The sequence below is a fragment of the Cetorhinus maximus genome, chromosome 9 (genome assembly GCF_964194155.1).
Source record: "Cetorhinus maximus chromosome 9, sCetMax3.hap1.1, whole genome shotgun sequence".
Taxonomy (NCBI): Eukaryota; Metazoa; Chordata; class Chondrichthyes; order Lamniformes; family Cetorhinidae; genus Cetorhinus; species Cetorhinus maximus.
The window spans coordinates 17,871,663-17,886,299 of record NC_135887.1 but is presented as its reverse complement, the minus strand read 5'-3'; the positions used below and the strand labels follow the sequence as shown (position 1 = coordinate 17,886,299).

The window sequence follows — 14,637 nt, the reverse complement described above, 5'->3', positions numbered from 1 at the left end:
GTAGAGATAAAACAATGGATGGAAATACATTTAAAAATAACAGAAATAGGTGGGAAAAGAAATTTTTTTTATAAATTATTGGAAAAAGGGGGATCGGAAAGGGGGTGGGGATGGAGGAGAGAGTTCATGATCTAAAGTTGTTGAACTCAATATTCAGTCCGGAAGGCTGTAAAGTGCCTAGTCGGAAGATGAGGTGCTGTTCCTCCAGTTTGCGTTGAGCTTCACTGGAACATTGCAGCAGGCCAAGGACAGACATGTGGGCATGAGAGCAGGGTGGAGTGTTGAAATGGCAAACGACAGGGAGGTCTGGGTCATGCTTGCGGACAGACTGAAGGTGTTCCGCAAAGCGGTAACCCTGTCTGCTTTCGGTCTCTCCAATGTAGAGGAGACCACATTGGGAGCAACGAATGCAGTAGACTAAATTGAGGGAAGTGCAAGTGAAATGCTGCTTCACTTGAAAGGAGTGTTTGGGCCCTTGGACGGTGAGGAGAGGGGACGTAAAGGGGCAGGTGTTGCACCTTCTGCAGTTGCATGGGAAGGTGCTGTGGGAGGGGGTTGAGGTGTAGGGGGTGATGGAGGAGTGGACCAGAATGGACCACAACCACCTTCCTTTGTGATAGGTATGACTCCAAGCAACAGAGAGTTTTCCCCCCAATTCCAGTTTTGCAAGGGATCCTTGATTCCATACGCAGTCAAATGCTCCCTTGATGTCAAGAACAGTCACTCCCACCTCACCTTTAGAGTTCAGCTCTTTTGTCCATGTTTGAACCAAGGCTGTAATAAGGTCAGGAGCTGAGTGACCTTGGCAGAATCCAACCTGAGCTTCAGTGAGCAGGTTATTGCAAAGCAAGCGCCACTTGATAGCACTGTTGATGACCCCTTCCATCACTTTACTGATGATCGAGAGTAGACTGATGGGGTAGTAATTGGCCAGGTTGGATTTGTCCTTTATGTGTTACAGGGCATATTTGGGCAATTTTCCACATTGCTGGGTAGATGCCAGCTGTACTGGAACAGCTTGGCTAGGGGTGTGGCCAGTTCTGGAGCATAAGTCTTCAGTACTATTTCCAGAATATTGCAAGGGCCCATAGCCTTTGCAGTATCCAGTGCCTTCAGCCATTTCTTGATTCCACATGGAGTGAATCGAATTGGCTGAAGAGTGGCATCTGTGATGCTGGGGACCTCCGGAGAAGGCAGAGATGGATCATCCACTCAACATTTCTGGCTGAAGATTGTTGCAAATGCTTCAACCTTAACTTTTGCACCGATGTGCTGGGATCCTCCATCATTGAGGATGGGACTATTTGTGGAGTTGCCTCCTTCAGTGGCTTAGTTTAATTGTCCACCACATTCACGATTGGATGTGGCAGGAGTGCAGAGTTTAGATCTGATCCATTGGTTGTGAGATCGCTTAGCTCTGTCTATCACTTGCTGCTATTGCTGTTTGGCACACAAATAGTCCTGTGTTGTAGCTTCACCAGGTTGACCCCTCATTTTTAGGTATACCTGGTGCTGCTGTTGTCATGCCCTCCTGCACTCTTCATTGAAGCAGCTCCAAAACAGTGTCCACTCAAATCCCAGATCCTTGGAATGCATGGATTGACCTAGATTATTAGCAACGATGTATATCTTATGGTATGAGTTCAAGTGATGTGTTACTTCCAGCCATGATAATTCAGGTTAGCGTTGTTTAATCTTGAGTCAGAATACATTTTAATCAATGAATGAATACATAACATACCTAATCAACTCTTGGCTGGTGGTGTCCAGATATTTGAGTATTATATTTACCTACCTTTTGAGGTGTCTAGCTAGGATTAGCATCTCAACAGCATGCCTGAGGTTAGAACTTTGGCATGTTGGAGAACTAACATCACAAGCCAATGGTGCACTGTCAGCCACCCTTCTGCCTGATTAAATGACCCCTCACCACCAAACTCGCTGCTGGGGAGGGTGCAAGATTCCACCCTACATTGCAAAAGTACTTTATTAGCTGTAAAGCACTTTGGGACAGAGTTCATGTAACCAGCTATCCATATCAGGAGAGGTGCAAGAGTTGTCTGAGATGATTTTCCCTGACTGTTTTTTCCTTTGTCTCTACAAGGAAACACCTACCTTTCAATCCCAGCAGCAGCATGGCTAGGTTGCACTCAATGTGCAACTGTAAACCTACCTTACCAGAATTATGTAATTTTGGATATTTTGCACTGTGACAATACTGAGGTTAAATTTTGACTAGACTGCCTCTACTTTGATTTTGCAATGACCCAATGATACTACATGTTGACCATGTACATACTGATCACCACCTTCACAGTCCAACAGCAGCATCCTCTCCCAAGCCAACTCATCCAGCATCAAGGCATTAACCACTCAAAACCAGCTCTGCTGGCCGGAACATGTCTTTCGTATACCAGGCACCAGACTCCTGAAGCAACTGCTCCACTCGGAACTCGGCTGGCATAGGAGCCTCCCAGGAGAACAGCAGAAACACTTTAGGGATGTCCTCAAGAGGTCAAACATACCCGCCGACTCGTGGGAGTCCCTGGCTTGTGACTGATCAAAATGGAGAAGGTTTATTCAGAAAGGCACCGAACACATCGACTGTCAGGAACATACAAAGACAAAGTCGAGGTGTCGTAGAGAGCATACAAACCTTCAAACAATCCATTTACCCAGCCCTTCTAGCACCACCTAACCTGCATGTGTCAGAGACTGCAGATCGCACATTGGACTTATCAGCCATCTCAGAACCCATGGAACCAGAGTGGAAGCGAGTCACCCTCGATCCCGAGGGACTGCCTAAAATGATGACGACATACTGATCTGCATTAACAAAACCTAAACGGAAAATAGTAAATAACCAGAGGCTGGAACTGTGGTGTAAATGACGGAGTTCAGTTTAGTCTTAATCCCTGCTTTGTCCATTGGGGTTTACACATCCACTGCGACAGTGAAGTGTATCGCGAGTCCAATTGCCAGAATGAGTGGTCCTGAAAGGAAGGCTAGGCCACGACGGATGATCAGTTGTTTCATGGGTAGAACATCTCCAACTGTAATACCAGCTTGTGTCACACTGGCCTCATCGATCAGTTGCTCTATGTCGATGTTGTTCACTACTTCCCCAATTTTTTCTGCAAAACAAATCAAGGAAGAAGTGTTGTGTCAAACAAAGTTTGACAGAGTCAAAGAGATGTGAAGCTTGGTCAAATTTTAAGGAGTGTCTTAAAAGAGGAAAGAGAAGTACAGAGGTTTTAGGGCGGGAGGTCCAGAGCATTGGACCTGGCAGCTGAAGGCATGGCCACCAACGATGAGTGAACAAAACCGTCGATGCTCAAGGCTCCAGGATTGGAGAAGTGCAGAGGCCTTGGGCTGTTGTAAGGCTGGATGTTACAGGAAATAGGGAGGGACAAGGCCCTGGAGGGATTTGAAAACAAAGATGAGAATTTTAACACTGAAACATCACTTAGGCAGGACCCAATGTAGTTCCGTGAGCAAAGGGATTGCGTACGAATTAGGATAGTGCCAGAGTTTTGAATGAGTGCAAGTTTATGGAGGTTGGAAGATAGGCAAATGGCAAAGTGGCAAATGGAATTCAACCTAGAGAAGTGTGAGGCGATGTATTTGGGGAGGACAAACAAGGTAAAGGATTGTACAATAAACGGGAGGATATGAAGAGGTGTAGAGGATGTGAGGGACCTTGGGTGTGAAGGTCCACAGATCCCTGAAGGTAGCAGGACAGGTTGATACGGCGGTTAAGAAGGCAAATGGGATCCTTTCATTTATTAGCTGAGGCTTAAAATATAAGAGCAGGGAGGTTATGCTGGAACAATTTAAAATATTAGTTAGGCCACAACTTGAGTACTGTGCAGAGTTCTGGTCACCTCATTACAGAAAGGATGTAACTGCATGAGAAAGGGTACAGAGAAGATTTACGAGGATATTAGCAGGACTGGAAAATTGCAGCTACGAGGAAAGATTAGACAGTCTGGGGTTGTTCTCCTTGGAACAGAGGAGGCTGAGGGGAGATTTGATTGAGATGTACAAAATTGTGAGGGGCCTGGGATAGTGTGGATGGGAAGGGCCTGTTTATTTTTGCAGAGAACTCAGTGACTAGGGGCAGAGATTTAAAGTGATTGGAAGAAAGATTAGAGGGGAGATGAGCAAATGCTTTTTCACCAAGAGGGGGTCTGGAACTCACTGCCTGAAAGGGTGGAGGCAAAACCCTCAACTCATTTCAAAAGGTGTCTGGATATGCATTCAAGTGCTGTAACCTGCTGGGCTACAGGCCAAATGCTAGAAAGTGGGATTAGGCTGGGTGGTTTGTTTTTTGACTGGCACAGGTACGATGGGCCAAGTGGCCTCTTTCTGTATCGTAAACGTTCTATGATTCTATGATAGGACACCAGTCAGGAGAGCATTGGAATAGTCAATTCTAGGAGGTAACGAGGCTGAAAGTCACACGGAGACATTTTAAGCTCGTTATTTGACAAGTGGACCAAATTTTTAGGGGCCCAGAATGACTGTGTGCAAAGCTGCCAGACCCACACACAGGTGGTGTAGCAATTGCCAGAATGGGGTGACCAAACTACATTCTTGGCCTACAAAAGGAAAATACTGTCAATGCTGGAAATCAGAAACAAAGAGACAGAAAATGCTGGAAATACTCAGCAGGTCAGGCAGCATCTGTGAAGAAAGAGTTAACATTTCATGTTGATGATGTTTCATCAGAATGGGGAAATGTTATAAATGTAAGTGAAAGGCAGGGAGGTGGAAGACCACCAAAAGGGAAGGTCTGTGTTGGGACGGTGGGGGTGGTGGGATTAAATGACAAAAGGTTTCATAGTCCAAAGTCAAAGAGAGTGGTAATGCGGCAAGTAATGAAACTAAAGATGTTGAGACGTGTGTGAATGGCAAGATAGCTACATTCAAATGCAAAATAAAGGAGAGAGAAAAAGCAAATCAGTAAAGGAATGTGAAATAAATTGCAAGTAGAGGTTATGATCTGAAAGCATTGAACTCAATGTTGAACCCTAAGAGAAACACTGGACTTTTTTTTGGATCAGTGCAAGGTTCTTCATCCATTAAAGTATCAATGGATACTTTAATTTTTTTATAAGTAAAATAATAATTATAAAAATGTCACTATTTGTGTTAGTTAAAAGGAAAGAAAAGATTTTGTTTGGAATACTCTTCCAAGTTTTAAATGGCAGGTGGGAGGGGATTGATGTAGATGGAGCATGCAAAGAGAGTAAACTTCTCATTGCTTATCTTGGAGTCCTCTCTTTTAGATCTTCCTTTCCCTTTTTCTCTGAGCTGTTCCAATGGCTTGGCCAATTGTCATGAAGCTTTTAATGTATATAATACTTTGGAAAAGACTTTTGTTTTAAAATAGAGGTTTGGTCTGCGGGTGTGTCTTAATTAGATTAAAGTTAGCTAGTCTGGGTGCTTTGATATGTACTAGTTTGAGATGTAAACAGAGAGGTAGAGTGTATTTGCATTTTTTGAATAGAGCATTCAAGGAGCGGGGTGTAAAATTGATGCCTTTCTAGCAGCTACCAAGCCATATGTTTATATTACTAATAAAATTGGTTCTATGAAAGGGGTTTCATTATTAAAAGGTAAAGTACAAAGAGGCTGGTGAGACAATAAGAATTTGAATTCAATCAGTGGTGGTAGGTATAACTTCAGCAGTTTTTGGGTGTGCAGGGCAGAGGCAATGTACGATCAAAAGGCAGCTGCAAGCCTCCAACTGGCTCCAGTGAAAAGAACTTAATTTTGAATTTGTAAGGTGAAAACGCTTTGCCTGGTGTTTGCTTAAATCTATGGGTTGCTGTTGCCTTAATGGAGATTAGTTTGGGAATTTGTTAAAAGCTTATAATAGTAGTAATTTGTAGTCAGGTGTATATATATTTACCCTAAATTAATAAAATGTAAATTAATAAAATGTTTCAATTAGTTTAATGTAAAACCTCAAGAACTGGTGGTCTGATTCCTGAATTTAGAGTTGCATCTCAAACATAACACTTAAAATTATAGTTTATGACAGTTGTTTAAAGTTTCCCTCTGGGATTTTTAAATAACTCCGCTGTACCAACTGCATTGGTCATAACATCAATACAGAGACATCAGTCCTTATTGGTCTTCCACTGGTTTGAAGGAGAATTGAAACTTCAGGCTGGCTGGAGGGCTGGCTAGAAGGAAACACATTACTGGCCATGTCCATGTACACTTTCGTTCTTCTTTAAGCAAGCAACTGAAATCCTCATTGGTAGGAGGGAATAAATGTTTACTGTGTGATGCAGCATTATCAATAAATACAGGGATTCCTCACAATCACTGCTTTTGGTTTAATTCAGGAGTTGAAAGATAAAGAGCTGTTGCCCCGTTGCTCTGCAAGAAATTCGTCCCCTGTTTGTGAATCATACAGCTCTAAAACTGGTTACTGGCCATGAGAAGGTTTGTTCGTGTTTCATCCCTGTCAGGGTGGCCATTTCCCTTCAAATTCCCATTGGATTTATTGGTGACGATCTTATATTTATAGCCCCTAGTTTTGATCTCACCCACAGTTCTTACATTTCATGTGAAAAATATCAATTTAATGCATAAGCATTGTTTACAAGTTGTTCTATTGATTACTCTACGTCAGCTGCATTTTCTGTGAACTTATTCAAAATATATGAAATTACTTACTTCCACGTAGCAAATTTATAGCCTGTTTATACAGGAATGGGTTTATGGTTTTGTTGATTCAGAGCAATGTTCAAGTTTGTTAAATGGAGAGTGATTTAAAGTGGACAAAAAATTTGATACCTGTAAAAATATCTTCTGTTTGGCCACCAGAGGGGCTGTTTGAGGAGTCCATGTTATTCTTCACACCCGCATTAACCCGAGCCTTTAAAGTAAAGTACAAGAACCTTTATTAAGAGAAGACAGACCTGGAATAGGGAGTGCTTTCTATTTGAAGAAATCCCCCTCATCTATATTATTTTAGAAGTTATCAAAAACTATTTGCCAGGTGTTAAGAATCATAGAATGATACAGGAGACCATTTGGCCCATCATGTCTGTGCTGGGCCTTTGACAGGGTTATCCAATTTGTCTCTACCCATTTCTACATAGCCATGCCATATTTTTCCTTTCAGGGATTCATCCAATTTCCTTTTGAAATTCATTGAATCTAGTTCCACTAACAAATTTCAGGCAGAAAAGTAAAACTGCAGGTACAACTGGTCTAACAGCTATGAAGAACTGCATTTTCATGCTCCTCCATTAAGAAACACCATGAGTTCTCCATATATGCTCTGTAGGCAGTTCCATTAGGTTTGTTGGGAGCTGATATGTCACAAGAGCTGACAGACCAATCTCAAGGTACCCTGCAGCTAGAATTTTCTTCTTGCTGATCGAGAGGAACCTGCCAGCCCATTGGTCTTAGCTGCGCTTGAACCCAAGTACCAGAGGCTAGCAGTTAATGAACTGAATTGGTTGGGACTTTTTTTTAAAAATCGACTCTAAGGAACATTTTACTTGATATACTTAGTGTAGCACTTCACTGTTGTATAATGGAGGTAACCGAGAAGGAAAGGAAAGGATGTATCATTCATCTAACATTTTTCACAACCCTAGGATGGCCCAAAGCACTTTACAGCTAACAAAGTACTTTTGAAGTGTAGCCACTGTTGCAATGTAGCAGCCAATTCTATACACAGCAAGCTCCCACAAAATGAGATAACGACCCACCTAATCTAATCTAGGTGTTGGTCGAGGGATAAATATTGGCCAGGACACGGTGGTTGACTCCTTTTCTCTTCTGAAAAATATTGCGTATAGGATATTTAACATCCGCCCATGGGGGTGGATGAGTCCTCATTCTAATGTCTCACCTGGAAACCAGCACCACTCCCTCACTACTGTGCTGGGGTGTCAGAGGAGGGGCAGCAGAGGAGGGGTGGCAGACGAGGGGCGGCAGGAGTAGATTTTATGCTCAAGTTCCCGAAGTATCCTGCAAACTTCCAATTCAGAGGTAGAAGCACTACAAACTGAGGCTGATAGAACAGCATCCTGGCGCTTTCCCACTGGGAATCAGAGAGCAATCCTTGGCCTCTGCCAAACACTGACAGTAGTCAGATGGCGAGGGACTCCACAGACCACGTGGGAGCACATCCAGAGCTTTGACTGGACTGTTGTGCACGACATGAGGAAACAAGAGGGAAAAGCAGGATAACAAAAAAAAAAATAGCATATATTTGCAAAATTTACATAGTAACTAATTTCCGTTATACCTGATCAGATGTTTTCTTCCAGTTCAATTTAAAAATCACAGTTTGGAAAAAGATCATTTGCACAACCACAGCTGTAAACATTCCGGACCAAAGACCTGCAAACACAGTAGGACTGCAATGAACAAGTGCACAATCAGGTTGACATTCTTCCTGGGCAGTTTTCTCCCCCTCTCTGCTTGAATTACCTTTGGCATATGTTCTCAGGAACTGGAATCTCACCTTCATTAGCCAGGCCCAATTCCCTTGAGAAAGCAGCCCGCCTTCTTCTATAGCAATTTTTTTGCTGATTTAAATGGCTGGTGGCCCATTCCAGAGGCATCAAGTGTCAACCACACAGCGTGTGAGGCTAGAGTCAGTGTGCAAATACATTTTTCTAAACTATATATAAATGCATTACAACGTGCTGCAGTGAGATTTGAACACTCAACCTTCAGGTTGCTAATCCAGTGTAATAGCCACTTCACTACAGCAATCAGAAGTGCCAGTTGCCCTCTGGCACCCTCCACAGTCACATGCAAGTCTAGGCACGTAGTGTTGACATGTTCTTCAATCACAGCCAGGTTCCTAAAGTGTACAAAAGCAAAATACTGTGGGGGCTGGAATCTGAAATTAAAATAGAAAGAGTAGGAAATACTCAGGTCAGAGAGAAACAAGGCCATCGTTTCAGGTCAATGACCTCTCACCAAAACATCCAGAATTCAGAGTTCACTGAATGTTAACTTCAGAAGCGCACACACGATCATGATCAGGAGTGGGAAATCTTTTCTCCACTCCACCCAATGGCGAAGTTATCAATTAAAACACCCTTACCTCTGACCTGGTTGAAATGAACTAACTCAGCCCTGACTAAGGGATCAAATTGCCCTTCATATCTATCCCCTGCAACTGAATCCTGCAACTTTAACCAGACGGCGACCCAACTGAGCATCTCCACAACGTAGCACGTTTAAAGAAGAACAGAAATATAAGCTAGCTTTCAGAAAAGTAAAATTATAGCATATTCAAAATAAAATCCTACCCAAGATGCCAAATTTTGCTGCAAACATCAGTGATATTCCAATGGGATAACCAATTGCGTAGAACACAATTAGATTGACAATGGCTCCCAGTTTTTGTTTCCCACATCCTATTACCACTCCGGTACTTACACACTGTAGAGCAGACAAATGAAATATATTAGTGACATAATTCAATTTTCTGTTACAATCTTCCCCTCCCAGAATTAGATAACAAATTAGCTGCCAAATTCACATTGACAGAAAGTTTAATAAGTCTTTTGAGTTTAATATGCCGAGGTTGTGTATTTGTCCAAACTTTAATCTTGCCAGATGTTGACCACATTATCAAATCAACAACAGAAAATGTTGATGCAAGCCAGGTCTAGGCAGTGACCATGTGGACAGATCTGGACTTTGCTTAATAGATTATGGCCTTGGCACTAACCCACTTCGAAGCCCTATGAATTTGACCAAAATTCGCCTTGGTCTCCAGGTCAGCTGGAACAGGACAAAAGTACACACATTAGGATGTGCTATTGTTCCAGTTATATTCATAAAAGATTATCCTGGAATCTGTGACATAATCTACCTATAGGGGGAGCACATCTTCCTCAAATGGGAATAGTTTCCCTGACTACCATAGATACACTTAACTTTTGAGTTCCACAAGTAACTCTCTATCCTATATAAAGATCTAGCACAAGTCTCAACCTCACCATATGGTTCGACGATGCATTAGTAATACCCATGTTGAAATATGGCTCAGAAATGGGCATAATAAGAACTGGGCATAAGCACCAAAGTAATGAACAAACAAATGGATGGATCTGATTTTAAATTGCATTGAATGCTACTAAAGGGCAAGGCTCAGGACAAAATCCCAAAAGAAACTACACGAACTGACGAATCAATTGCCACTAACCCAGTTGGTGGAGTGTCCCAACTTCTCTAGCATGGACACCTCATATGCCAACCCATGCCTGACTTTGCCAGAGTATTCACCACAAAAATGGAAAAGGCCATCAGGCAGAACAAAATGTGGCAACAATATAATAATATATACTTCCAAGGGGACACAAGCAAGAGCCCAGGGCCAGAATGGCTGGAAGATGGCTGCACCCAGAGACAAAAGCTCAAGACTCATGTTACCAGTTCTTCAGGTTGTATTGAATGCAGCAGCAAAAAGTTGAAGCTATGAATATTGACTCTAATAGATCAAATGTAGATTAAACGTATGTGTCATTTGTACAATAGTTCCAGCATTCGGAACAATGTTCATCAAGTCAAAAGTAAGTACAAAGATGAAAACAGCCAAATCACAACACTGGGGGGGAAAAAAAACTTAAAATAGCTGAATGTCTTCCCATCTTAAAGGGTACAGGCTGGGGTGGTTCAAAGTTTAAAGTCTGGTCAGTCTCGTGTGAGCCTCCCTCAGCCAGGACAGAAGTAAGTGTGTCCCAGTTGGCTTCAACACTCCTGGGCTCACACTCTTGGTAAGCATGCAATGACCACAGATGGAATGTAAGCATGGACACTGGGCATGAACAGGGTTGAACTCAGCTGCATTGAACTCAATGGATGATTAGGCTGATGACACAATCTAGACTCACATGAAGGATATTGCTGAAAACAGAGACAACATGTTGCTGAAGCTTTTCTTCTTGCACTCAAACACAAGAATATCAAATTTCAAATGATCACAACAATTTTTACCTCAGGAGAAAAGGGGGTTCTGATTGGCTGGCAAGCTGACTTCAAGCCAGCCAATCAGCACCCTTTTCTCCTGAAGTATAAATTGTTGCGATTGTTTGAAATTTGGCATTCTTGCATTTGTCCTGATGAGTGCAAGATGAAAAGCTTCAGCAACATGTCTCTCTTTTCAGCTATATTCAAGTTGTGTACCACCATGGAGAATAGTTGAGAAGTGAACAGGGCATTGAAGGACAGCCTATATTGAATCAGGTGATATTTTCTTTAAATTTGCTGTATTACAATATGGGAAAGCCACTGTTGTGCTTAGAGTCCTTCTGGATCACAATAAACATTAGAAACTGTACTCAAGGTTCCAGATTACTTCTGATCAATGTGATAGGAACATAGCAACAGGAGGGGGTCATTTAGCCCCTCGAGCCTGTTCCACTATTCAGTTTGATTATGTCAGTTCTGTATTTTAAATCCATCTACCCACCTTGGTTGCACACCCTTAACACCTTTACCTAAAAATAATCCATCAATCTCAGTTTGGAAATTTTCAATCGAGTCCCAGCCTCGACAGCTTTTTGGGGAGAGAGTTCCAAATTTCCACTATCCTTTACGTGAAGAAGTGCTTCCTGACATCACCCCTTAAATGGCCTGGCTCCAATTTTAAGGCCATGTCCCCATGTTCTGCACTCACTCACTAGAGAAATATAGTTTGTCTCTATCTGATCATTCAACTCCTGTAATTATCTTAAATATCTCAATTAGAGCACCCCTTAATCTTCTACTCTATACCCAAGGGAATACAAGCCTAGTCAATGCAACCCGTCTTCATAGTTTAAGCCTTTTGGACAGGGGACACACAAGAATATAAACAATGTTCACGTTCTTGATAAATAATACCTTTTGGATTCAACTTTTAGTTTGAAATTTAAAAAAAAAATACTCACAGTCACAGCATCAAAAAAGTGGTAAGTAGCAATTAATGGATCTAAATGCTCAACCATTCGAATAATTTCTCTAACAGAAAGAACAGACAGGTGTCAGTTTGAAGTATTTGTAAATCATCTTTGTAAAGTACGCACAGAAGAGTTTTTCCAGTTTGTAAAATTTTGCTTTTACTAACTTGTCAGTGGTAAAGATATAACCCACCACATCCTTTATGGCTGCCAGTATCAGAGTGATCACCAATGCACAGCAGCCTGTTGAAATAGACCTGCATGAAATGGCTAAATGAAAAGGGATGCGAGGTATTCAAAAATTATAATCTATTTAAAGCTCCATGAAACTCTTAACACTACAGCTCAGCTGTTTCCGTATCTCTAAGCTTGAAAGCGGTATGGAATTTTCCTTTGTTTTGGCAAATATATTTTTTCAACGAGTTTAACTTGACGGGGGATATCTGTATTAGTCAGAATTCTTGCTCCCGATCCAGCAACCTCTCTGGGAAGCTCGATCCTTTGCACCCTACAGCCCGATCCAGTCAAATGACAAGTCTACGGCCCACATAACGAAGAATCAAATGAGTGAGCGCAAAGTCAACTCCTTCCAAAAGGGGGACTGGGAAATATGGTGTTCACGGGGGAAAAAAGCATAAAGGAATGGAGTAAGAATTGAGGCGATGGATTACATTATTTGAATGGAGGCCATTCAGCCCATCGTATATGTGCCAGTTCTTTGACGGAGCTCCCAATAACTCCCCCCACCTCCATAGCCCTGCAAAGTTTTCCTTTTTAAAGTATATATCCAATGCTCTTATGAAGCTTGCAGGCAAGTAACTCATCACCAATGTAATAAGTTATAAACCAAGCACTCACCAGCACACAACAGAGCAACTTTGGCACAGGTTTTAGCCCGCTCTGGGTTTCCGGCACCCAAAGCATTCCCCACACAAACGACTACAGCCACATTGTATCCCAGAGGGATCTGCAGGGGAAACAACATCATGATTGCAATTCGAGATCACTTCATTTTCCCCATGTTGTTCCTCCTTGTGATATGCAGCTTTTGCCCCATCAGTATACGGTGTAAATGTACGATTTGGTGTGCTACTGCACTATAAAGGACTCAGATTAAAATTCCCAGTCTGTGCTATGACGTGCTGTTTGGCAGCAGTGGCTATTTGGTCTGCTTCTGCTTTCATTGTCTCGGCATCACGGGCCGATATCTATCTTCCGCCAATGTTTATACAAAGGGCAAAACAAAAGAGGGTACCAATGATTGCTTTCGACAAGCTTCAGCAAGAAAAGGCATGTGTATCTTGCCAGAGTTCAGTACATAGGGGTTAGAAACAGTACAGGTACCAGGTGATCCCAGTCACACTGAATAATCTGTTTCATGCTGCATGACCAATTTGCCATTGCTTGTTTTAATAAGTTGATGATCCTAATAAATAGAACAAACGTAATTCAGCAAATGTTCTGGGGTGTTTTGATGAAATAAAGTGCCATAAACATTTTGTTTTGAACAAGCTACACTGCTCTACATTTTGCATTGTAACCCAGTTTCCAGTTTAAATGAGTAAGCTAATGGTGCGTAGTCTCAATGAAATGCCAGCCTTACCATGTATGCTGCTGATAAAACTTGATAAATAATGGCCTGGGCTCCAAGTTCTACTTCACTAACCAATCCTGTGAAAAGGAAACAGTACAGCCAGACTTTAATAATGTAAGAGATGTCAAAATAAGAAAAAATATAAAGACTTGCATTTATATGTTAACTTTCATGACCTCAGGACATCCCAAAGCACTTTTTTTAAAAAAAAAGTAATTCATCAACCACAATTTACAGTCACTGTTGTCATGTAGGAAGTGCAGCGCCCAATTTATACACAGCAAGCTTCTATAGATGGCAATGTGAAAATGACCAGATAATCAGTTTGCTTTAGTAACGTTGGTTCAAGGATACATCAATCAGGACACGGGAGAATGCCCCTGCTCTGCTTTGAAATAACATGGGCATTTTAAAATTTTTTTTAATAAAAACATCCACCTGTGAGATCGGACAGGACCACTGCCAGTGACGTATCAATCCCTGGAGTGCGGTTTAAATACAACTTGCTGACTCAGGTGAGAGAGTGCTATCGACTGAGCCACAACTAACTCAAAGCAAGAGAAGGCCACTTCTGAACAACCTTTTCACCCTGCCTGGCAAATTATTCCAGAACACATCAAGCAGCACAGGATGCCATTCAAAATATTTTTTTGTTAATTTATATCTGGTCTTACCCTCTTTTTGAAAAGTAATATTCAGGGTTTAACTTATGCAAGCACTTTAATATTTTATATACACAAAGCTCCCCCCGCCAAACATCCAAAAACACAGCAGCATCAGTTTTCTCATGTATGCTGCCGACACATAGCCATTTCTGTTGACTCCTGCACATCGGATAAGCAGTCTGATAATTTACTGAATGTGCAGGAATTTTCTCCACTTAAATATTGGGAATATCAAACCCTCGCCTTTAATCCTTGCTCCAAACTCCGTTCCCTAATCACCAACCCTCATCCTGACAACTGTAGGAACGGAACCAGTCTTTGCACAGCCTCGGTGTCATGCTTGACCCCAAAGTGAGCTTCTAGCACATACCCACACCATCGCCAAACAACCTGTTTCCACCTCCGTAACATTGCCCGACTCCGCCACTATCTCCACTCCATC

The 14,637-nt window shown here is 42.0% G+C and overlaps 1 protein-coding gene and 1 long non-coding RNA gene across 4 annotated transcripts in view; one reads left to right on the top strand and one right to left on the bottom strand.

The window, feature by feature from the left end:
- Positions 1 to 1,674: 1,674 nt before the first annotated feature.
- Positions 1,675 to 14,637, bottom strand: part of LOC144684413 (multidrug and toxin extrusion protein 1-like) — a 52,111-nt gene continuing 39,148 nt past the window's right edge. The window contains exons 10-17 of one of the 3 annotated variants that reach the window (XM_078548176.1): positions 13,540 to 13,607; positions 12,795 to 12,903; positions 12,104 to 12,206; positions 11,928 to 11,997; positions 9,300 to 9,432; positions 8,282 to 8,376; positions 6,814 to 6,895; positions 1,675 to 3,134 (exon numbers count right to left, since the gene is read on the bottom strand). In XM_078548176.1, the coding sequence (XP_078404302.1) occupies positions 2,935 to 3,134; positions 6,814 to 6,895; positions 8,282 to 8,376; positions 9,300 to 9,432; positions 11,928 to 11,997; positions 12,104 to 12,206; positions 12,795 to 12,903; positions 13,540 to 13,607 (860 nt within the window). In that variant the 3' untranslated portion in view covers positions 1,675 to 2,934. The remainder of the gene's footprint in view (positions 3,135 to 6,813; positions 6,896 to 8,281; positions 8,377 to 9,299; positions 9,433 to 11,927; positions 11,998 to 12,103; positions 12,207 to 12,794; positions 12,904 to 13,539; positions 13,608 to 14,637) is intronic. The other 2 variants (XM_078548177.1, XM_078548178.1) reach the window with 2 other exon arrangements.
- The window catches only part of LOC144684414 (uncharacterized), a 52,960-nt gene continuing 43,634 nt past the window's right edge, over positions 5,312 to 14,637 (top strand). Inside the window, exon 1 of the long non-coding RNA XR_013577496.1 lies at positions 5,312 to 5,356. This is a non-coding gene — a long non-coding RNA (uncharacterized LOC144684414). The remainder of the gene's footprint in view (positions 5,357 to 14,637) is intronic.